The sequence below is a fragment of the Oncorhynchus tshawytscha genome, linkage group LG13 (genome assembly GCF_018296145.1).
Source record: "Oncorhynchus tshawytscha isolate Ot180627B linkage group LG13, Otsh_v2.0, whole genome shotgun sequence".
NCBI classification, from domain to species: domain Eukaryota; kingdom Metazoa; phylum Chordata; class Actinopteri; order Salmoniformes; family Salmonidae; genus Oncorhynchus; species Oncorhynchus tshawytscha.
This window is the reverse complement of record NC_056441.1, coordinates 58,729,485-58,754,325: the sequence shown is the minus strand read 5'-3', so window position 1 is coordinate 58,754,325 and position 24,841 is coordinate 58,729,485. Positions and strand designations below refer to the sequence as shown.

The 24,841-nt window shown below is 47.2% G+C and overlaps 1 protein-coding gene across 15 annotated transcripts in view; it reads left to right on the top strand.

The window, feature by feature from the left end:
• Window positions 1–23,430, top strand: part of LOC112265381 (histone-lysine N-methyltransferase MECOM) — a 204,147-nt gene extending 180,717 nt beyond the window's left edge. For 7 of the 15 annotated variants that reach the window (XM_042296047.1, XM_042296044.1, XM_042296046.1 and 4 more), the window contains 10 exons: window positions 6,954–8,376; window positions 8,521–8,611; window positions 9,568–9,594; window positions 13,197–13,363; window positions 14,223–14,300; window positions 16,226–16,395; window positions 17,875–18,019; window positions 20,060–20,302; window positions 20,565–20,739; window positions 20,970–23,430. In XM_042296047.1, coding sequence (XP_042151981.1) covers window positions 6,954–8,376; window positions 8,521–8,611; window positions 9,568–9,594; window positions 13,197–13,363; window positions 14,223–14,300; window positions 16,226–16,395; window positions 17,875–18,019; window positions 20,060–20,302; window positions 20,565–20,739; window positions 20,970–21,104 — 2,654 coding nt within the window. In that variant the 3' untranslated portion in view covers window positions 21,105–23,430. The remainder of the gene's footprint in view (window positions 1–6,953; window positions 8,377–8,520; window positions 8,612–9,567; window positions 9,595–13,196; window positions 13,364–14,222; window positions 14,301–16,225; window positions 16,396–17,874; window positions 18,020–20,059; window positions 20,303–20,564; window positions 20,740–20,969) is intronic. The other 8 variants (XM_042296043.1, XM_042296053.1, XM_042296050.1 and 5 more) reach the window with 3 other exon arrangements.
• Window positions 23,431–24,841: the final 1,411 nt, after the last annotated feature.

Genomic DNA, 24,841 nt, shown 5'->3' with positions numbered 1-24,841 from the left:
ATTGACCTGTTCAACCAGCCCTGACCTCCCCCCTGTTGACCCCAGAGCTCCTATCTTTGACCCCACTCTCTCTCACACTCCCTGTAAATGCCAACCCCTGTGGTCTAACATCACAACCACAACCACAACACATATTGACCAGACCCCAGTTTTGCTTTTCAGAGAACCTATTTTCAGAGTTTTTCCTTGTTAGCTGAAGTAGTCAGGACAATTTCCTGGCCCTAATAATGATTTCTCAATCTTTCACCTCACACACCAAAGCACAATGACCTTCACCCTTTGACCCCAGCTCCGTGACCCCGCACGGTGACCCCACACACAGGGCAGAAGGGCTGTGTCCGCCTGCGGACCCCATCTCCCCCCTCCCTTGCCTCCCCCTCCAAACGCACCATTCCACACAAATAGCAACCACATGTCACCTCCACTGTGCTCCAAATGGGAGTCCATTTGCAGTAATCAGTTGAAAATATGCAGGTTTAAAAACAGCTAAAGACTGTGAAAAAAGACAGAACACCCTCTGCCCTGACAGATGTGTTAGAGACCATGTGTGTGTCCGTCCTCCGTGTTTGTTTGCCTGTGTGAACAACATGTCGGTCAGCGTACTGTATTGTATACGTGTGTGTGTGTGTGTCCATGTTTGTGGGTCCATGTGATGTGTGTGTGTCCATGTGTTTGTCTGTGTGTGTGTGTGTGTGTCCACGTACATGCCTGCTTGTGTCCATGCCTATGTGGGTGTGTGTGCATGCATGTGTGTGTGTGTGTGTGTGTGTGTGTGTGTGTGTGTGTGTGTGTGTGTGTGTGTGTGTGTGTGTGTGTGTGTGTGTGTGTGTGTGTGTGTACAAGGTGGAAAGCCTATGCTGGTGGCTTTCTGTAGACCACTCTGGCCATAATCATTCATTCAGACACTGGGGCTGTCTTACTCAAAGCTGCTCTTCACAGGAATGTGTTTATAATATTTAGTTACAGTTTATGGTGAGCTGACAAAACACACGTGTGGAGTGGATCAGGTCCCTCACACCCTGTGTGTCATGTGTGTCTGTTGTAAGTCTGTAAATGTCAGGAGTGTGTGATTTACAGCCACTGTTTCTACTCGTTCTACAACAGAGAGGAAACGGATAACAACACCCACGTTAGCCAACGAGCCTCAGGCGCATCAAATATTTACGCCTAGACTCAACATCTCTTGATCAATTACGACGTTGACTCCTTCAAAGACTTAATCATTCATTTTGAGATCTTTGCCCTGGATTCGAAGAACATGAATTATAACAGCAAGGTATGCACATCATTGTCTTACCCAAGAGTCCCAATTCATTTCCATACCACCATATGAAAAACAATCACCTTTAGACTACATACTGTATGATGAGTAAATATTTGAATCAATATAGTTATAGATTGCAATATTATTCAATATCATACATATTATTTAAGAGTATGTTTTGATATCCAAATTGTCATCCACTTTCCATTTGTACGGATGCCAATGTAGAATAAAGAATGTAGAAATAGAGAATTCCAATAGAGAATATGAAACAGAATGACTAATATCCAGAAGCTACTGTATGTGTAGATATGATTTCTATATGACTGTTTCTTTTTATCTCGCTATCATCTAGCCCAGGGGTCTCCAACCTTTTCTAGCATGAGAGCCATGTCACAAGCTACTCAGAATACCTTTTTTTGATCTGGAAGAAAACTTAAAATTTTTTAGATTTTTCTTGTATAATTCCCCTTTAATCAAATGTTATTTGACACATGCACCGAATTCAAAAGGTGAAACACTTACTTTTTTTTATATTACCTTTATTTAACTAGGCAAATCAGTTACCAACACATTCTTATTTTCAATGACGGCCTAGGAACGGTGGGTTTAACTGCCTTGTTCAGGGGCAGAACGACAGATTTTTACCTTGTCAGGTCGGGAATTCGATCTTGCAACCTTTTGGTTATTAGTCCAACGCTCTAACCACTCCACTAGGCTACCTGCTGCACTTACAAGCCCTTAACCAACAATGCAAGCCCTTAACCAACAATGCAAGCCCTTAACCAACAATGCAAGCCCTTAACCAACAATGCAGTTCAATAAATAGAGTTATGAAAATATTTACTAAATAAACTAAAGTGAAAAAAATATATATATAAAAGTAACACAAGAAAATGACATAACAATAACAATGCTATATACAGGGGCTAACGGTACCGAGTCAATGTGCGGAGGTACAGGTTAGTCGAGGTCATTTGTAAAGTGACTATGCCTAGATAATAAACAGCGAGTAGCAGCATTGTAAAAAACAAATGGGTGGGAGGGTGGGGTGGGGTGGGGTGGGTCAATGTAAAAAGTCAGGGTGGCCATTTGTTCAGTTGTTCAGCAGTCTTATGGCTTAGGGGTAGAAGCTGTTAAGGAGCCTTTTGGTCCTAGACTTGGCGCTCCAGTACCACTTGACTTGCGGTAGCAGAGAGAACAGTCTATGACTTGGGTGACTGGAGTCTATGAAAAAATGTTGGGCTTTCCTCTGACACCGCCTAGTATATTGGTCCTGGATGTCAGGAAGCTTGGCCCCAGTGATGCACTGGGCCTTACGGCTTACGGTCGGATGCCAAGCAGTTGCCATACCACGTGGTGATGCAAATGGTCAGGAGGCTCTCTATGGTGCAGCTGTAGAACTTTTTGAGGATCTGGGGACCCATGCCAAATCTTTTCAGTCTCCTGAGGGGGAAAAGATGTTGTTGTACCTTCTTCACAACTGTCTTGGTATGTTAGGACCATGATAGTTCGTTGGTGATGTGTACACTAAGGAACTTGAAACTCTCGACCTGCTCCACTTCAGCCCCGTCAATGTTAATGGGGGCCTGTTCGGCCCTCCTTTTCCTATAGTCCACGATCAGCTCCTTTGTCTTGCTGACATTGAGGGAGAGGTCTCAGACCTCCTCCCTATAGGCTGTCTCATCGTTGTTGGTGATCAGGCCTACCACTGTTGTGTCGTCAGCAAACGTAATGATGGTGTTGGAGTCATGCTTTGCCATGCAGTTGTGAGTGAACAGGGAGTACAGGATGGGACTAAGCACACACCCCTGATGGGCCCCAGTGATGAGGATCAGCGTGCCAGATGTGTTGTTGCATACCGTTACCATCTGGGGGCGGCCCATCAGGAAGTCCAGGATCCAGTTGCAGAGGAATGTGTTTAGTTCCAGGGTTCTTAGCTTAGTGATGAGCTTTGTGGACACTATGGTGTTTAATGCTGAGCTGAAGTCAATGAACAGCATTCTCACATAGGTGTTCCTTTTGTCCAGGTGGGACAGGGCAGTGTGGAGTGCGATTGAGATTGCGTAATCTGTGGATCTGTTGGGGCAGTATGTAAATTGGAGTTGGTCTAGGGTTTCCGGCATGATGGTGTTGATGTGAGCCATGACCAGCCTTTCAAAGCACTTCATGGCTACCGACCTGAGTGCTACGGGGCTGTAATCATTCAGGCAGGTTACCTTCGCTTTCTTGAGCACAGGACTATGGTGGTCTGTTTGAAACATGTAAGTATTACAGACTCGGTGAGGGAGAGGTTGTAAATGTCAGTGAAGGCACTTTCCAGTTGGTCCACGCATGCTTCAAGTACACGTCCTGGTAATCCGTCCTGTCCCGCGGCTTTGTAAATGTTGACCTGTTTAAAGGTATTGCTGACATCGGCTACAGAGAGAGTGATCACATGGTCATGCGGAACAGCTGGTGCGCTCATGCATGCTTCAGTGTTGCTTGCCTTGATGCAAGCATAAAAGGCATTTAGCTTAACTGGTAGGCTCGCGTCACTGGGCAGCTCGGGGATGGGTTTCCCTTTGTAGTCCGTAATATTTTTCAAGCCCTGCCACATCCGACAAGCATCAGAGCCGGTGTAGTAGGATTCAGTATTAGTCCTTTATTGACGCTTTGCCTGTTTGATGGTTCATCTGAGGGAATAGAGGAATGTCTTATAAGCGTCCAGATTAGTGTCCTTCTCCTTGAAAGTGGCAGCTCTAGCCTATAGCTCGTTGCGGATGTTGCCTTTAGTCCATGGTTTCTGGTTGGGAAATGTGCATATGTTCACTGTGGGGACGACATCGCCGATGCACTTATTGATGAAGCCAGTGACTGAGGTGGTATACTCCTCAACGCCATTGGGTGAATCCCGGAACATATTCCAGTCTGTGCAAGAAAAACAGTCCTGTAACATAGCATCCGCATCATCTGAGTACTTCCGTATTGAGCAAGTCACTGGTACTTCCTGCTTTAGTTTTTGCTTGTAAGCAGGAATCAGGAGGATATAATTATGGTTAAATTTGCCAAATGGAGGACGAAGGAGAGCTTTGTATGCATCTCTGTGTGTCGGGTAAAGGTGGTCTAGTGTTTTTTTCTCCTCTGGCTGCACATGTGACATGCTGATAGAAATGAGGTAAAATGGATTTAATTTGCCTGCGTTAAAGTCCCCGGCCACTAAGTGCGCCACTTCTGGATAAGCATTTTCTTGTTTGCTTATGGCCTTAATCATTACATTGAGTGCGGTCTTAGTGCTAGCATCAGTTTGTGGAGGTAAATAGACGGCTATGAATAATATAGATAAGAACTCTTTTGGTAGATAGTGTGGTCTACAGATTGTCATGAGGTATTCTACCTCAGGCAAGCAATACCTTTAGTCTTCTTTAATATTAGACATCGCGCACCAGCAGTTATTGACAAATAGACACACACCCCCGCCCCTCGTCTTACCAGACATAGCTGCTCTGTCCTGCCGATGCATGGAGAAGCCAGCTAGCTCTATCGTCGTTCAGCCACGTCTCGGTGAAACATAAAATATTACAGTTTTTAATGTCCTGTTGCTAGCATAGTCTTAATCGTAGATCATCCCGTTTGTTTTCCAATGATTGCACGTTGGCCAATAATACGGAGGGAAGTGGTGGTTTACCTACTCGTCGACAGCACAGAAAATGAGTCCGTAAAATGGCAGTCATCCCCTCCGGCGTCATTAATTGTGCGTCTAGCGAGTGAGAAATGATGGTTCTGTACTACTGTTGCTCATTTAATGGAAAAATTTGCAAATAGCAAATAATAGATACAAATGATATACTTACTCATTATATACTTCTGCCAGGTAAGACTACTTTGCATTTAACATTTAATTGAGAAGGTTTTAGGGAAAGTATTTCTGTCAACCCACCAGATGGTTATCACATCAACTGGATGCACACGGAGTGATAGACAAACGTGCGAAGTACATAGACAGACGGGGCGATATTGCTGGAAATTAATTGGCAGACATTGTGTTAGGTTTGGCTTTTTAAGCAAATAGTGGCTTAATGTCAATGTTGCGTTGATTAGATAGTAGCTGGGAGCTTACGGTGACTGATACTTGTGAGATTTGTTCATCACAGTTTTCGGTGAAAAATTGCATGTACTTTCAGAATTGTTTGGCAAGCTACTCATATGTGGGCTGTGAGCTACTGGTAGCTGTTGAAGACCTGTTGGAAACCTGTTGGAGACCTGTTGGAAACCTGTTGGAGACCTGTTGGAGACCTGTTGGAGACCTGTTGGTGACCTGTTGGAGACCTGTTGGAGACCTGTTGGAAACCTGTTGGAGACCTGTTGGTGACCTGTTGGAGACCTGTTGGTGACCTGTTGGAAACCTGTTGGAAACCTGTTGGAGACCTGTTGGAAACCTGTTGGAGACCTGTTGGAGACCTGTTGGAAACCTGTTGGAGACCTGTTGGAAACCTGTTGGAAACCTGTTGGAGACCTGTTGGAAACCTGTTGGAAACCTGTTGGAAACCTGTTGGAGACCTGTTGGAAACCTGTTGGAGACCTGTTGGAAACCTGTTGGAAACCTGTTGGAGACCTGTTGGAGACCTGTTGGAAACCTGTTGGAGACCTGTTGGAGACCTGTTGGAGACCTGTTGGAAACCTGTTGGAAACCTGTTGGAGACCTGTTGGAGACCTGTTGGTGACCTGTTGGAGACCTGTTGGAGACCTGTTGGAAACCTGTTGGAGACCTGTTGGAAACCTGTTGGAGACCTGTTGGAGACCTGTTGGAAACCTGTTGGAGACCTGTTGGAGACCTGTTGGAGAACCCTGGTCTAGCCACTATGTTCTCTTCAACAATGTAGTCTGCCACATAGCAGGGTGGAGTCAGACAGAGAAGGGACTGTGGGACTGTGTGAAGGTTACAGTGAGCTAGCTGACAGGGACAGGGTGAGGGGGACACGGGGAGTGGGGGTGAGGGGGAGGTGGGCAGCGAAGGACGTGAGCCCTGTCCCTGGGAACCGGACCTGCAGGATAGGATTCATTCAACTCTGCTTCCTTCACAGGCTCAAAATAGAGCCATTGTGCCGTGTGTCTGCAAGTGAGCCTCTGTGTGTGTGTGTGTGTGTGTGTGTGTGTGTGTCATGTGTTATGTGATATTTTAACATCTTTGAATGTGTCTGCATATCTATGTGTGTATGTGTGCTCATGTGTGTGTTTTTGTCTATTGTGAGATATATGAATATCTAATGTGTATACATGTCTGTGTGCACACGTGTGTGTATGTACGTGTACGTGTGTACCTGTGTGTGTTTGTTTACGGTCTCCTTGGAGTACAATGCCTGGAGGTGCACTGTGTTTGATGTGCAGGTGATGAGTTCCACTGACTCGGTCTCAGCCCAGAGGAACAAAGCCCCATGACAATGACAGGATCTGATGTCTCTTCTCATTCCCCCTTCACCTCACTGAAATAACATTCTCAGACTAGGACATCTTACACCCAGCTGGTGTCTTGTACTGTAGTCCCCCATACTGAAATGCAGGTGTAGTGTCACGACTAAAGCCTGGAGGTCTTCCTGACTACAGGATCATAGGGAAAACTCTTGGCTCTTATGGTCAGATATGTACTCTGTGTGTTTGTGATGTTGGACATGCCTATGAGTGCCCCGTGTCTGTCTCCCTCTCCCTGCAGGCGAGGTGTGCCACAAGTCCTACACGCAGTTCTCCAACCTGTGCCGCCACAAGCGCATGCACGCCGACTGCCGCACCCAGATCAAGTGTAAGGACTGTGGCCAGATGTTCAGCACCACCTCCTCCCTCAACAAGCACCGGCGCTTCTGTGAGGGCAAAAACCATTTCACGGCAGGGGGGTTGTTCGCCCATGCCCAAGGCATGTCCCTCCCCGGTGTCCCTGGTGCCATGGACAAGGCCGCTATGGGAGGGATGGGGCACAGCAGCGCCAGCCTGGCAGACTACTTTGGGAACCGGCACCACAGCGGCCTGACATTTCCGACCGCCCCTGGCTTCCCCTTCAGCTTCCCGGGTCTGTTCTCATCTGGACTGTACCACCGACCCCCTCTCATACAGGCCACCTCCCCAGTCAGACGGCCCCTAGGTCCCAGTACGGAGCACATCAAGAGCCCCCTCCTGTCGCCTAGCCCCGGAGCCCAAGAGGCCAGAGAACTGCTCAAGACCCTCCGCAAGGAGGCATTGCCCAGTAGCGAGCAGCCACAGGGGACAGAGCAGCGACAGTCCCATGGCTCCTCCTCCAAGCAGAGGCACAGCGGCGGCAAGATGAGCAGCCAATCGGAGAGCAGCGATCTGGATGACGTAAGCACTCCCAGTGGGAGCGACCTAGATACCACATCAGGCTCGGAGCTGGAGAGCGACATGGAAAGCGAAGGCCAGCGGGAGAGGGCACCCCGGGAGAACGGGAAAGGGCCCAAAAGGAAGGCGGGCAGAGGCCCCCAGAGCCCCACCACCCTGATCAGTAACCACACTAAGGAGTTCCAAGGTAGCCCCGCCTTGTTCCCTCCCTCGCTGGACGAGCACACGGCTGTCTCAGGGGCGGTCAATGACTCCATCAAGGCCATCGCCTCCATCGCTGAGAGGTACTTTGGCTCCACGGGGCTGGCGGGCCTGCAGGACAAGAAGGTAGGCGCCCTGCCCTACCCCTCCATGTTCCCCCTGCCTTTCTTCCCAAACTTCTCTCCGCCCGTCTACCCCTTCCCAGAGAGAGAGCTCAGACCTCCTGGCCTAAAGGGGGAGCCCCAGTCCCCACCTGACGAACCCTCTAAGAAGCGCCAGAGCAGGACCTCTGAGTCGCCCTTTGACCTTACCACCAAGCGCAAGCAGGAGGAGAAGGTCCTCGCCCCCTTCGTCCCAGTCTCCAAATCCAAACCGGAGGCCTCCTCACGTTCCACCAATCAGGACCAGCCGCTGGATCTGAGCATGGGCGGCACTAGGAACCGCAGCAGTAGCCACGCCCCCCGGGGGGAGGAATCAAAGAAGATCCACGTGTTTGGAGAAGACCAGGCAGGGATGGAGCTACCTAAAGCCGACACCTCTCTGCAGCACGCCAGGCCCACCCCCTTGTTCATGGACCCCATCTACAGGTACTGTGAATCTCTAGAACTGAACCTAAAGTGTAAATATAAATATATATAGCAATATGTGTCTTTACCTTCCTATAAGTACTTTTTCCTATATTGTTGGATGTGAATGTCGGTGTCTAAGAACTGATAGAGTTGTAATATTAGCAGGGTTGAGAAGAGGAAGATGAACGATCCGTTTGAGGCTCTGAAAGACAAGTACATGCGGCCCGCCCCCGGCTTCCTCTTCCATCCACAGGTAGGTCCTGTCCTGTTCTATCTCAGTGTTACTGTTGCTTCACAGGGACAGCCAGACCAGGGTCCCTCTTTGCTTCTGAGGCCCAGGCAGGGTGAGGCGATCTGGGGTTGGTCTGGTGGTGGTCCGAGGGGTCTGGTTCTGATGGGGACCAGAGGCAGTGTTCAGTCTGATCCACGCTTAAAGCATGTTTGGGTCTGGTCTGTCCTGTTCACAGCTATCTGAACCAGATGTGGAAGACTGAAAAGGGCACAAACTGACAAGTTCTCACATATGTGTCTTTGACTACAATATAAAAAATGATACCCTTTTAAAGATCCCGAATTGTGCCCCCAGACTGCGCTGCCTGTGATTTCTCTATCGTGTGTAGCATGACTCAGTGCGTGTGTAGCATGACTCAGTGCGTGTGTAGCATGACTCAGTGTGTGTGTATGCATTGACGTGCGTTGACAGTCATGCTTTCACTCTTCCCAGCAGTGAAAATTGGCCCGTAGGAAAACATTTTCTCAGGGCCTGGCGTTTTTAACTGGCCGTTTCAGGCCTGGTTTTTACTAGCCGTTTCAGGCCTGGTTTTTACTGGCTGTTTGAGTCGTCTGATTTATGCCCCCTTTCCACACTGTGAACCAGTCTCTAGCTCTGTAACGCCACATGGCGGTGGCACGTGGCTTAATGAGGTGTCCTATCAGTAGAAACAGTAACAGAGGTTAGGCCATCTTTATTACTTTATGATGTCTGGACACACAAATCAGTCCCAGAAACACTCTGGCCACAGGGTCTCTTTAAAAAAAATATATATATTTTTACAGTTGGACATTTTCGGGTTTTGTTACCAAGTCACCTGACCCTTTGTGACATCATCACCCCCCCACCCAATGCCCATATGCGTCCAATAAAAAGCTGTTGATCCGTGGTCTACTTCCTGGTTCTGATTGCTCTTTTCCTTCTGTCCCGCCCCTCAGTTTCGTATGCCAGTTCAGAGATCCTGGGTAAGTTTCATCTACACCTACATGTCTCTGTGCTTCTGCCTCCCCTAAACCCCCAGACCCCCCCATGTCTGTATGGGTCCTCATCATAACACCCTCCATGTCACTCAGACTACGCATGGCTCTGGCCAATCACCAGCAACTACTGACCAGGCATCAGCCATTTACAAGCCATCACTGCTTATCACTGGATTTTAGACCCGTTTTTAAAAACAACATGCTTTTCTCAGCTTGCGAGCTATACGCTTTTTCACTCATTTTAGTAAAATAATCTTGTAAATGTCTGCAAATTCCCATTTAGATTAATTTACAATCACTCATTTGTCCATATGATAGGCCTGGGATTTCTAGCTGGGTTCCACACTGTACTGCTAACAGCACTGAGGGTTGTATATATATTTGCTTATTTGGAGAGTGATGCAGGGCTGTTGGAATGGGCACAGAGCGGGTAAGACAGGGGGGACTGCTCTGTATCAGCGCGAGGGTAACAGTCTCTTAGGGACCCAGGGAGGGAGGGGGAGTTCCTCCCTCCGACATCTGTTTCCAGATAAGATCAACAATTGAGAATGCATCTCACTAATTAAGGCGCTCTCAGCATCACTGACATCTGAAGATAACTAATCAACAGCTGGCCCCACAGAGACACTACAGCAACAAGCAAGTTCAGACACACAGACAGAGCAGGAGGAGGAGGAGGAGGAGAAGGAGGAAGGGAAGGGGGGAGGTTGCATCTAAAGGGGATTTTGAGGGAATCACAATTAAGTAAATGTGTGAGCATTTATCCTCCTTGTTCCCACGATTAGACCTCTCATCCTCCGTATTATATCAAATGAGTTCTAGTGAACCTGACTGAAAATATTTACAAATCTATAACATCTCATAGCTGTTTGTTCTGATTCTGACTTATCTCACCGGTAGTAGACAATACAGAGAGTTCTCACAGAGGGAGGAACACAAGTGAACTGAACAGCCAGAGAGGACGGAGAACCAGTGTGTACCAGAGGAAGGGTTGCCTCAGTAGACAGAAGAACAGCCAGGGTGGGCCTAGCTGTTTCAGCCTCAGCCTCTCGCTCTCAATCTAAAGTGTCTTATCTTGCACGCCGGCTCAATACGGCGGACAGCTTTAGGGCTCCTAATGCGCGGGCGAGTTATGGCCTGTCATTGAGCAAGGAGGGAAACAAACTGAGCTTTAGCCCCCATGCCCATAAAGAGCCCCAATGAAATACATATTGCATATTCACAAGAAATATGGAAGCATTTCACCCTCGCCTCCCCCTCCCGTTCCCCTTCTCACGAGGAGGCCTTTGATTCACGGCACAGAGCATTGGCATATTCATAATCAAATGGACCTGACACCCCACATACTCCCACAGTCGGAACTTTACACCCAGCCTTCACTCTTAATCAGCCCTGGCCTGTAACGTCTGTGGTCGTTCATCATCGGTCAGTTTCTCCATCTAGGTTCTCTTTCTGCTCTTTTTCTTTCTGTCTCTGTCTGTCTCTTGCTCTCTCATTCTCCCTCTCACTACCTCTCTCTCTCTCTCTCTCTCTCTCTCTCTCTCTCTCTCTCTCTCTCTCTCTCACTGTCTCTCTCTCTCTCAATTTCTCTCTCTCTCGCTTTCTCTCTCTCTCTTTCTCTGCCTCACTCTATGTAAAGTCTCAGAGTGACAGGGGGCTGAGATGGAATGTCAGTCGGTGAACAGGGCCCGTGGCGCTGCCAGAGGATCCAATCACCACTGATTTGTTGCCTTATTGAAATAAGAATAAGGAACACACAAAAAATTCAATACACGCAAAATAATGCAAATTTGTGGCACCTTAAAAAAAAGCTGTCCTGCTCGAGATAGGCTGACAGGCCCCGCGGCCTGCTGGGATGTCCCCCCCTTCCCTCCTTCCTCTTCTTCTCCCCCATCCCTCCATCCCGCCCCTCTCAGCACAGCGATATCATTATTACCCGTGTCTGGCCCTTGATCAGTAATGTCAACATCTTTCATATTGACAAATGTGCTGTCTGCCCGCATTGTGCACCGAATGGTTTACAGCCCAGCAGTGGACATGAATCACTCCTCTGCCCCTGCACACACACACAAACACAAGTATGGCATGCAAGCACACACACACATAGAGTAAGCAAGCACACAAACACACATTAACACACTCTTTTTCTTCCTCTCACACACACACACCTTACTAACACTTATTCTCTCTATCACTCCCTCTCTCTCGCTCTCACACACACACACACACACACACACACACACACACACACACACACACACACACACACACACACACACACACACACACACACACACACACACACACACACATCTGACAAGTAGATGTTTCTCCAAGGATTTTAAGCATATTTGATGAAAGCAAATGTTAGCCTCCATTAGTAAATTGTATACAGTCCTTCTGTTTGTTTGTTTGTGTGTGCGTGCGTGCATGTGTGTGCAGGCATGCGTGCGGGCATTTGTGTGTGTTGTGTGTGTGTGGGCATGCGTGCAGGGGTGTGTGTGTGGGTGAATGTGTGAATGTGTGAATGTGTGAATGTGTGTGTGTGTGTGTGTGTGTGTGTGTGTGTGTGTGTGTGTGTGTGTGTGTGTGTGTGTGTGTGTGTGTGTGTGTGTGTGTGTGTGTGTGTGTGTAAAACAGAGTTGATTACATTCATACATCACCTGACCTGACTTCCACTGACCAGTAGAGGTGGAATGAAGCTGCATAATATTCCCATATACAATACCCTAATACCAGCTCTGGAAAAGACAGTCAATAATACTCTGATCTGATGTGTAAAGTACAGTATTGGTTTCTATATGACCTAGTTTGAATACAGCCTTGGTTTATGGTGTCTCTCAACTCAATGCCAGTCAGAGCTTCTCTCTGAAGGACTATACTCATGTTGTCACATCAACCCCTCTGCTCTGTTCTGCTTATATGCACTGCTGGCACTATCTTCAGGGGCTATTTAGGGGGATCTTTTGCGACATTGGACTGTATTATTGATGGAAAATAACCCTAACCTAATGTGTCCGGCTCCACCCAACATTTTTTCCCCTGTCAACAAAGGCATATCTATAATCTCTAGGAATACTACTTACCAGTTTAAAGGTTAAATGTGTCCCTCGCTATCAAATAAATGTCTGAATGCAACTTTTGTCCGAACGGCACCACAATCCTGCCTAGTTAGACAGTGGGCTGCTTCACTCAACACTTCCTACCATGTAATCTACCACTGTCTGTACAGCAGGAATGTGGTGCGGTTAGGACAAACGTTGCATTCAGACATTTATTTGACAGCAAGGGACACATTTAACCTTAAAACTGGTAAGTAGGGTTCCTAGAGATTATAGATATGCCTTTGTTGATGGGATTTCTGTTGTTGTTGGGTTAAGGCCCACACATTAGGTTAGGGAATGATGTGCAACCAAGGGAGTCCATAATACAGCCCCACATCCCTAAAGACTCCAGAAGTTGCCCCTGAAGCTGAAACCTGCCAGGTGATCAATTGAAATAAGGTGTGTTACTGACTGACTTACTTGGTTAAATGAAGGTTCCATAAAGTTTTTTCCTGACCATTCATGTGACATGTCTCTCCTCAGATGTCGGCCATTGAGAACATGGCGGAGAAGCTTGAGACGTTTGGTTCGCTTAACCCGGAGTCAGGTGACTTGATGCGCTCCGTCCCCTCCATGTTTGACTTCCGAGCTCCGCCCACTGCCCTCCCCGAGACGCTACTGCGGAAGGGCAAGGAGCGCTACACCTGCAGGTAACCATGGAAACCGTTTACTCGCAAGTAGTACCAGAGATTGTTTTGGTTTTGTCTTCACTATACGTCATCTCTGGTTTTGGCCTCGTGACTTTCTGATTGAAAGTCCCATGGTTTTGCTCAATTCCTATTTCTATACTTCTAAATTCATGAATTGAGTTCGATTGAATTGAATTTGATTAAATTGAATTGAATTGGAATAGACCCTAAACCTGAAAAGTACATATGTCCTTGAGTGTATGGCCTATTTCCATTCCATGTCCTTGAGACAAACATTTTGTTCATTTCCATGGCTGGCCAGTGTCAACCCTTTGAGGTGACTGTGTGTGCTGTGTCACTCAGTGAGGGGCCGTGCTTGGCCCCCTCTTTCTCCCACTGTTTACCCAGGGACTTGGCCCTGATTAGCAGATTAATACGAGAGGCTTTGGGGCCCCGGCGGTGCTTTGATCTAAGTCTTTGCTGTTTGTGTGGACAACACCCACTCTCTGCACCTACCCACTGCTACGTTATACACATAAGCTTACTAACACACATTCCATTAGCTTCAAGTGCTGAGTGTGGGAGTGAAATTAATATTAAAATAGCTAGTTGTTAGTGGAATTATGAAACCATAACACGATGCATAAATTATGTTGCACTCAAGCAGGTTTTATCAGTTAATTGATAGAGACATAGTAACAGGTATTCTTTTGAATCGATTTTGATTTATAGTGAACATGTGTTTTTTCCTATTGTGAGTTTTGTGTTGTTAATGCTGCATGTTCTAAGAATACATTTTTAGAACACACTTTGAATACATTTTCTGCTGGTAATTTGAATCTAAGATGTATGGTGACACGAGGTGTTCTCTGCCCATCAGATACTGCGGTAAACTATTCCCACGGTCTGCCAACCTGACCCGCCACCTAAGGACACACACAGGAGAGCAACCGTACAGGTAAGTCACACACACACACACACACACACACACACACACACACACACACACACACACACACACACACACACACACACACACACACACACACACACACACACACACACACACACACACATCATGTGCTAAACATACCCAGCCCTAAAGAAGGGTCAGCCGTAGGATGAGGGACGTGGGAAAAGGGAGTGTGATCATGCCGTGCTGAAAGGATGATGTCCCTCTAACACTCCTATAACGTCAGTTCGTCTCACTCCGTGAGCGCAGACAATACTCAATAAAGACAGGACAGCCTTTTCATTACAGTATAAGTCATCTGTTAATGTCTGTCAGATAGACTACACACAATTTCACACAGACACACAAAGACCCATAAAAAGAACACAAAAGCACACAATCATAAACACATACACACACTTTCTCAGAGAACATGATCAGGCACACACCGAGTCCTCCCAGACAGCCATCGTTCATTTATCAGACCCAGTCCGCTGCTACACGGATATTTTCCCAGAGAATTCCTGTCCATAGTTATGGACAGCATTCTTTTGTTTTCCTACGCCATTAAAAGCCTGGAACAATTATCATTCTGCTAAATAATTTGCCTGATGAAAAATGGTGGCCGACGTATGGTTGACAGGAGGGGGGTTTGAACTTGAAGATGGGGGTGATGAGGAGCACGGGCAGATGTCCAGGGGTAGCAGCTGGAATAATGACTGTGATGTCGGAGGGGGCGACTCGGAGCACACACACACACACGCACACACACACACAGAGTACACAATCCAGGGGAGGCCAGTTGACCACAGGGGAGGCCATCAGGCCTCTGCAGCAGCCTGATAGATTGAGCCTCTACCCTCTGGCACGTCATTAAAGATCTCTGCGGAAGATAACAGGGCGCTCCTGAGGGACGGCCAATTGGGCAAGCTAATTCCAGCTAGAAGAAAAGATGTAATCATCTTGTATAATTTTGCATGGGGGGGGGCTACGCTCAAACAGATGTGGAGGGGGCTAGGCTCGAACAGATTTGTTGCATGCCTGTTTTGTGAGAGAAGAATGTGATTTGTATTGTGCTGGCAGGAGATAAGAGACAGAGCTGGTTTCACCTTGAATGAGCTCCTCCATCATGTCTGAGAGAGAGAGAGAATGGGGGATGGCGGGGGCTGTCCATGAACACACGTATGTGTTTGTGTGTGTGTGTATCATTAAAATAGTGGAGATTGTTAAAGGCATACTTCAGAGTCAGATGAACTGATGGAAAACATCTGTATGTCTCTGCATCCAGTATGAAGGAGGTTAGAGGTAGTTTCGCAAGTCAATGCTAACTAGTGTTAGTGCAATGACTAGAAAGTCTATGCTATCTACTAGCATGCTAGCAGTTACCATAGACTTCCAGCCATTGCGCTAACACTAGTTAGCAACTTCTCTCTGCACACAGAGACATAGAAATGATACCTGGCAGGTAGGAGCGTTGGGCCAGTAACCGGTTGCTGGATCGAATCCCAGAGCTCTGTCAAAATCTGTCATTCTGCCCCTGAGCAAGGCAGTTAACCCACTGTTCCCTGGGTGCCGATGACGTGGATGCCGACGTGGATGCCGACGTGGATGCCCCCCCCGCACCTCTCTTATTCAGAGGGGTTGGGTTAAACGCAAAAGACACATTTCAGTTGAATGCATTCAGTTGTACAACTTACTAGGTATCCCCCTTTCCCTTTCCCTTACTGGTTCATTTGACACTGGGAAGTAGACGAAGGGCTTCATTGTCAAAACCGTGAAGTATCCCTTTAAGGCCTATTTCTTTCTTTGCTTGTATTATTCTACTGTATCTACTCCAGCATGTGTGTAGTGTATTTGTATTGTTCCACATGAGTCCCATCTGTTTTGACCTTTGACCTCTATGAGTGACCCCTACCTATTTGTCTCCTCAGGTGTAAGTACTGCGACCGCTCGTTCAGCATCTCCTCCAATCTGCAGCGCCACATCCGCAACATCCACAACAAGGAGAAGCCCTTCAAGTGTCACCTGTGTGACCGCTGCTTCGGCCAGCAGACCAACCTGGACCGTCACCTCAAGAAGCACGAGAACGGTAACCTCTCAGGTGAGAGAGCCTCTCAGTCAATCAATCAATCAATCAAATGTATTTATAAAGCCCTTGTTACATAAGTAGTTGGTTACAAAGTGCTTTACAGAAACCTAGGAAATGAACCCGTGTAGTAGCAGTGTACGTACATCCAGTAACTTGCAGGTGCAGAATGTCATGTAAAAAATCTTCCCAGCGTGAAATAGTTCCCAGTCGCTATGATTGTGACGTCATGTTGTAAAATGTCTCACAGTGTGAAAATGTTCCCAGCTCTTTATGTGGATGGCTCATGCTCGTGCCACGTCTCTCTCCCTCACCCTCGCTCACCCTTGATTTAGCTCGCTGGTCGAGATGGCTTGTTCTCAGAGGTGTGCAGTTTGTAAAGCTAAATACAAAACAATTATGTCATGAAAGAAAGACAGGTACACGTTTTAATGCTCCCGCAGTTTTATTGTGGGATGTTTCAATCCTGACAAACTCTTTTGGGTCCAAGCGTTGCGCAATAAAACTGCGGGAGCATTCAACAGTGTGTGTGTATCTATCTTTCTTCAGATTAACTGGTGACCAACAAAACTGCTGATGATTCAAATATATTTATGTGCTGTGTGAGCACTCACTCACTCAGCCTCAATTGCCTCCGTAAATTCTCCAGCTGTTTAATGTAATTTACTTACGGTTAAAGAAAGCATTTGGGGAAGCTAAGAAATGAGATTAAATTAATCTGTCGTCGGTCTCTGCGACAACACCATACCGTTGTGCTCTGAATGTTCGACGACTCGGCAGCTTTTTTCGGCGGTACAAATCATCGCTGGTTGAGTGTGATAGGTTGCTCTGCGTCGCAGCAACCCCCTGAATCGCATCAGAAATGTGGAGGCAAGCAGGAGACACCTGGCCAGACGCCCATCGTGAAGTTCCTTTTTGGGGAGCTAGTCTAATTGATCAGATACATTAACTTATTAAAGCAAATATTGGCATTGCATTCCCTGGAAACCTAGAGACTTGTACGTTTGGTCCCATCACTGTCTGAGCTCCTAGTGTCAATATAATATTGGTTTGCTTAAATATATGCTTATTATACTCAACCGGGTACTATATTGGGGATGAGTACTGCCAGGAAAAAAACAGACTGGAGCACAGGGTTAGGGTCTGCCATATCAATTCCGGAAGTACACAAAAATTCAAATTCTAAATTGAACTGAAATGAAATGGAACAATTGACCTCAACCCCGCAGTAGCTTTACTTCCGGGTAATAAGGCCAGTGTAAGGGTGCTATTCCTGCAGGCCTTGGTCCAACACCAACAGGAGATTCAGTACATACTGGTACACTGGTGCCCCATGCAGACCAGTGGGGGATTGGTTTCTCGTCAACTATCTGATTCCAAATAGTTTCTTGTCATCCAAAGGGAGAATCCAATGGGGCTGTCAGTGTGGACTTAATTGTATTCTTTTAATACTAATATTCAAACGGACTGATTAGAATTGTTGTCTTTCTGTAGGAACGGCTGCGTCCTCCCCTCGGTCAGAGCTGGACAGCAGCAGCGCCATCCTGGATGACAAAGAGGACTCCTACTTCAACGAAATACGAAACTTTATCGGCAACACAGGCCAGAACCAGCCGTCCCCTGACCATTCTGAGGAAGGGTAAGTCATGTGTTTTGTCTAGATGTGTGTGTGAATGTACATGTACTATATGTGTGTGTGTAAAAAAAAAAAGAAGCTTTTACAAACAGTACATGCATTCATCATTCATCTTATCCTCTGTAGCACACACACACACGCACACAAACGAGAGGCCTGCTTTTCTGCAGTACATATTCAGTGCTTGAGGCTAAACAGGGAGACGATTATAGACAAACATGGGTGGACACGGCCTCTCTGTGCTGGCCTGCTACGGCATTCTGATGCACTTCAGCCTTTATTCATTTCTGTGTGCGTACGTGTGTGTGTGTGTGTGTGTGTGTGTATTAATGAACATGTCGCCCAGGGAGGTTCGAAGCAACAAGCAATCATCACTGACGACATCTGGGATAATTACCACATTTGGAAACGTGCTGGAGCTTTTCACAACTGTTGACTTTGGGCCATGCATGTGCACCGGTATCGGCCTTGCATACAATTATGTCTGATGATTATGCAAATGAATTTTCTTGTAAAACTATGATCAACTTCAGGATAGCGGTCGGCTACAGGTCGGCGGGCTTATTTTTACGTGCCTTGGGTTTGATCAGGGAGGTAGAGATAGAGATCTCTGACTTTCTTTTGATTGTGTAAAAAAGGGGTTGTGGGTGCAGGCTTTGGAGCGTCAGTGAGATGTGGGGGGGGGACCTGCAGCCCGTGAGCGACTTGCTCCCACATCTGGAACCAACATGTCCGCAGACAGGAAGAGAGTCGGAGAAGGTGGGGTCAGGGGGTCGGCCCGTGTTTCCTTTCAAAGTGCTGCGCTCCTGACTACTTATGATAGATACTTTATCCCCAGCAAATTACCACGTTTGAACGCGTAATTAGCGGATCTGTTTTCTTAATCACGGAGGCTCTGGTCTGGGCCGGCGCTGCTGGTCTCGCTATGCAGTGCGTTGCGATGTCGACAAGACATGGCAACTACCGCCTTGGCAGCCCTGGCCCTCTCCCAGTCCCACCCAGGGGGTGCGTTGCTTTTCACCTCTGTCCAATTCCCGCTATAATCGCCCCAGTCTGATAAACGCTAGAGATGGATAGCAGATAGCAGATTCTCCCCATTGTGCTAAAATATGCAATTATTCTCCCACTCCTTTTCTTCTCAACTCATTGCAAACTCAGTTTTTCTTCTCCTTCAAATAGATCATTTCCTGGACTCTTCACGGTCCTCTAATCTACGAGGCGATTTTGGCGGGTGTATAACGAGGGTCTGCAGCCAGACTTTGTGTGCTAGCCTCTTCTAGAAAAATACATAGTTGGGAACTGACGAGAGACATCCCAGAGTGTAATTAGTGAATCAGTCTTAATGTGGTTCCAGATGATTTACCAAATGGTGGTTTCCTGAGGCTGTAGAGACAGTGGACAGATTAAACCCCAGTCAGGTTTTGATAGCTGGGCCTTTTCTCCCCGTGGGGACCAGGGAAATGGGCTGCTTGGCAAGGCCCTCATAACTCTCCCAACAAATGGGCCTGTCAGCTAAATATTTTGCCTATTAGATGAATCTGAGATAGTAGGAAAATAAACAACGGGAGAGACCGAGCGGTGCTGTTAAGTGCTGCAGCGATCAGCGAGACGTTCATAGAGCCCGTGCCCAGAGGGGCCCCCGAGACGCGATGACAAACGGGATTCCCACTCTGCCTCTCTCTGCCCCAGCTCAGCTGCCATGGCTCGCTCCGCTCCGCTCTACGCTGCTCTACCCACTCGCTCTCTATCCTCTCTCTACTCCCATTGTTCACTCAGGAAGGAGGGACTCTTACAGGGACTGACTGGCCAAAATATACAAGACCACAAGACCACATTTCATTGTAAAGTTTTATGTAAGAATGAGTGTGTTAGCCTTGTATCCATAAGTGTATGGTGCATGGCAATGATAGAAGAGTATAATTGGCTTCAGCAAGTACAACATGGCTAAGCGTGAGCGTGTATATTGCTTATGTAAAGTTTTTGCAGCACTGTGCTAGTGATGTGCTAGGTTTTACTCATGTATTTCCTGGTCTCCGCTCCTAGATTGAACGGTGGTCCTTTCGAGGAGGAGAAGCCCCTGGTGGCCAGCCATGGGTCACGTGACCTGGAGGAGGAGGGGGAGGAGCTTGGCGCCGAGGAGGAGGAAGGGGAGCAGAGCAACAACGCTGACGGGAAACCTAGGGACGAAGCTCACCCCGGCAACCTAGATGGTGACACCCTACACAACGAAATAGAACTTGACGGCCCTAGCGATTTGGAGCCCAACTGCAAGACTTCCCCAAGGAGGTAAGAGTTGTGGGGATTAGCCTCCACCATAAATATCTACTCACGCAACTATGTAGACCAAAATATATGGACACATACGCATATGTACCAAGCTGAGACATTGTGACAGTATATTGCCATTCTTTAAACCCCCTGAAGGGATCATTGAACGGAATTGAGTTGAGTTGAGTTAGTTCAATTTAATTTATTTAAGTTTAGTTGAGAAATTGAATTGAGTTGAATTGAATGTTGACAGGGATTTGGTTGTGTCCCTCCTCTCCAGGTATGAGGAGGAAGAGGATCAGAGTAGCTACTCTGCGCTAGATCACATCCGTCACTTCTCTGACATGCATAAGATGGAGGACAGTGAGTTCAGCGACGGGGACAGCACCTCCTTTGGCTCCCCCAGCCTGCCTGAGGCTGTCAAACAGCCCCTGTACAGGAAATCCAAGTCCCAGGTAAGTGTGTGTTTGTTGTGTGTGTGTGTCCGTGCCTGTTTGTGTGACATGTAACATGATAATGTATGAAAAAGTATAAAAATGTATGCAATCAAATCACTACTTTAAGGGGGGGTGTATATGTGCAACCGTGTGTGTGTGTGCTCATGCATGTGCGGTGTATTTGTGTGAGTGTGTATCTACACTTTAGGTGTGTATTGGAGTTAACCTGTCACTCTCCCTCTCCCCAGGCGTACGCCATGATGCTGTCTCTGGCTGACAAGGACGCACTCCACCCAGCCAACCACACACCAGCCACCATGTGGCACAGCCTGGCGCGGGCCGCTGCTGAGTCCAGTGCCATCCAGTCCCTCAGCCATGTATGATGCCGCGATCCCTGACCCCTAACCCCCCCGACCCCGACCTATCGCACTGAGAGGCCTTGGGGTCCGTCAGCGGGGCCCCTGGCCCTTGGCCCGTCACAGACTGCTGAGCAGAACCACGGCCCATCTGACTGCTGAGCAGAATGCCTTACACACGTGCAGGGTCACCGTCCACAGAGAACCGCCCAGCCCAGCCCTCCAAGAGATCCAACAAACATCCCTTCTGTGACCTTAAATTGAGTCAGTATGTTTAATATCAACGACAATGATGATGATAGTGATTATTGACTATGGTGATGAAAATAACAATGGTAAGTAATAATAGCTGTATTTATTCTGTTGAGTTCTTATGTTTTGCACAGCAGCGGCAGCTGGTAGGAGGGATGATGGTTTTGTTAGATGTTACATTGCTAGAGCATTTCATGTGTCCACTCAGCTGAGAATAGTCTTCCTCAGTGTGAAGTCGGTTGTATTTAGAGAACCCATTCGGGACCGCGGTCCAACCACGGTTGGATATCTGTACAGAGTACAGACCCTACCTAGCCCCACATAGCCCTACCTAATCTTACCAGGCCACACCTAAGCATCCCTAGCTCCACCTAGAACCTCATAATCCTACCTAGACCTACCATGCCAGCTACCTAACCCCACATGGCCACTCCTAGTATACCTGGCCACTCCTAGCATACCTGGCCACTCCTAGCATACCTGCCCACTCCTAGCATACCTGGCCACTCCTAGCATACCTGGCCACTCCTAGCATACCTGGCCACTCCTAGCATATCTGCCCACTCCTAGCATACCTGGCCACTCCTAGCATACCTGGCCACTCCTAGCATACCTGCCCACTCCTAGCATACCAGGCCACTCCTAGCATACCTGGCCACTCCTAGCATATCTGCCCACTCCTAGCATACCTGGCCACTCCTAGCATACCTGCCCACTCCTAGCATACCTGGCCACTCCTAGCATACCTGGCCACTCCTAGCCTTCCCAGCACCACAGCTTCAGACCTTCTCAGCTGAATTGGAGTATCAGTGAAATACGTTATGAGAATGATTCCCTTTAACCCCTGGATATAAACAGGTGTTTTCCCATCAACATGTACTTATATAAATGCTAGGATACTTGGAAGGGTGGTGCTGAGTAAAAACTCGGGTCCAAATGAACTTCACCTCTCCAAGAACGATGGTGCTACAAACACATTATGACAAGATTGTTGATGAACGAAGATCAAAATAAAAATTGAAAACGGAGAAAAATCGGACTGGTTTCACAACCCAAGAAAGAGTTTGCATAGCTGCGTGTGTCTGCACAATCACAGAACTGTACACGAGTGTCTGCAAACTGCGGCTCTGAAGCTGGACTTGGTCCCACCCTGCTGTACTCTCTGTGAAAGGATCTAAATAGTTTGTCATTTTAGTTGAAGTAAAAAAGAAACCACAAATTTTTTTCTTTTTACTCTGAAAAAGTAGCAAGTGCTGAATTATAATTGTTAAACAGTAATAAGGGCATCTCTCCTCCTTCCCGAGACCCCAAACTCATCGTAGTCGGCCAACGATACCACTAATTAGCCTAAATGCTAGTTGTTAGCTACCCCCTTCCTTGTGTGTCTTTCATTTTTTAGACAATCATGTTTTCTTGTGTTGTTTTTTTCTACATTTTTATTGTTGTTGATGTTGATGTTATTGCTGTTGTATGTTGAGAATTGTATTTATTTCTTGGCAAACTGTAGTTTGTTTACTGAATAGCACTGCTCTTACCCATAGCGAAGGGGAGATTCCTCGCTGGGGCCTACTCCAGAACTCAATGGGGTTTGTAGATGACGTTTGAGTGCCGGATAGTATTAAACATACCATTCACTCTTTATTCTTCTATTGAAACTGGTTGATGATGAATAGATATTACTTCGGGTTTTTTTGTACGACAATTTATTGATTCAAATGTCAATGTAAAAAAACAAACATTATAAAGACATGAACAAATAAAAAGATGCCAGGTATCATTTCTTCATAATCGCATGATTGGTCTTCATAGATCTGTATCTGGCAGTTTTCTACGGTGGTCTGCAAGCTTGTGTGACGTTCAGTCCATGTTAATCCCTTGTGCCAAACCTATAATAAATAACAGATTATATTCATTTATCCTCCCATTTTGAGGGACCAGATTGTTTGTTTTTTGTCGTTGTTGTTTTTGTTTATAATCCATTTGAAAAAGTAATCAGCAAGTTGAGGTACTTTGCTTTAATGCTTTCTACAATGTAACTGTAATGCAATTGAATTCAATACTGTGGGAGGATCAACTAAGAAATAAAGGACTACAATGTGGATTAAATGTGTGCTCTCACTTTCTCTTCCTCTCTCTGACTCTCTCTCCCTGCCCCCCTCCCTCCCTCTTGTCCAGACAGTGTGTTAAAATAAGAGCTGGGAGTCAGAGAGACACCTGGCCCTTTCTCCTGGCTCTCCCAGGGCCTCCGAGTGTGAGACAACTCTGGTCCCCCCTTTCTTCCCAGGCCATGGCACAGAGAGCGACATAGACAGAGGGAAAGAGAGACTGAGCCAGACACAGAGGGAGAGAAAGAAAGAGAGATTGAGCCAGACACAGAGGGAGAGAAAGAAAGAGATTGAGCCAGACACAGAGGGAGAGAAAGAAAGAGAGAGAAAGAGAGGCTGAGGGAGAAGCGTAGTGTAGTGGAAGCGGAGGCAGGAATGTGTCCTCTTTATTTGGGGCCATGTTGTGGGCCATGATGGATGAGGCGGGGAGATGTGATGACCTGGCTCATCGCTCAAACGCTCAATAAGACTTCCCATCCTGCAGGCGTCCCTGTCAGAACCCCCCTTGCCCCTCCTCATCCTTCCCACACCCCCTCTGTCACAGCTCGCATTTGTGGGCGGACATTGTGGCTGAGAAGCCCCACTCACGTCCATTGTCCAGTCCATGAGTGGGGTGTGTGGGGGGTGAGGAGGTTTTTGTTGGGGGGGCTGACAGTGGCTATCCCAAGCCCTGACTCTCCAACACATTTACAGTGGCTCTCACCAAGCCTAATGGATGGGATGATTTTTTAAGCGGGCCTCGTCGATCAGCCCCGCCGTTCCGTCAGTCCTCCTCCGCGGGGCGTCCAGCTTTGATTAGGTCACGGCGGGTCAGGCAGCGTTGATGAGGTCAGTGTGGGTCGTCCAGCATTGATGAGGTCAGCCTGTGCGAACGGTGCAGGGTCATAATGGAGTGGAGGTGATAATAGCCTGGAGTATAGGAGGCTTTAAGCTGTATGGACCAGAGGGGACAGTATGTATGTATGGACCATAACTCACCACAGGGTAACGACACACCCTGTACTACGCCCTCTGCTGGAGATTATAATAATAACAACTTAAAGACGTTCTCCGGAAGCGACTGGATCTGTCAATGTGTAGTTCATACATTCATAATCTAGAAGTAGAATTACTGTCTTGAGTTCCTTGCCATTTGAGTCACAGCCAGCAAGATGCACACACAGCAGAGAGAGTGAGAGGGAAAGAGAGAGAGACAGATGAGAGCAATGACATGTTGCACAGATATGACGTAGTACAACATTTTTGGGGACCCGTTTTGTCTCTTGAGCACTACTTTCAGAACTACTGGCTAAAAAGTATGCAAATCGTAAGGAGAGTCTCTAAGTATTTTCAATCTCATGCTCAAACACTAAACTAGGATACTTGTCATTGTAAAGAGCACTAGCCAGGCAATTATATCACCAAAGT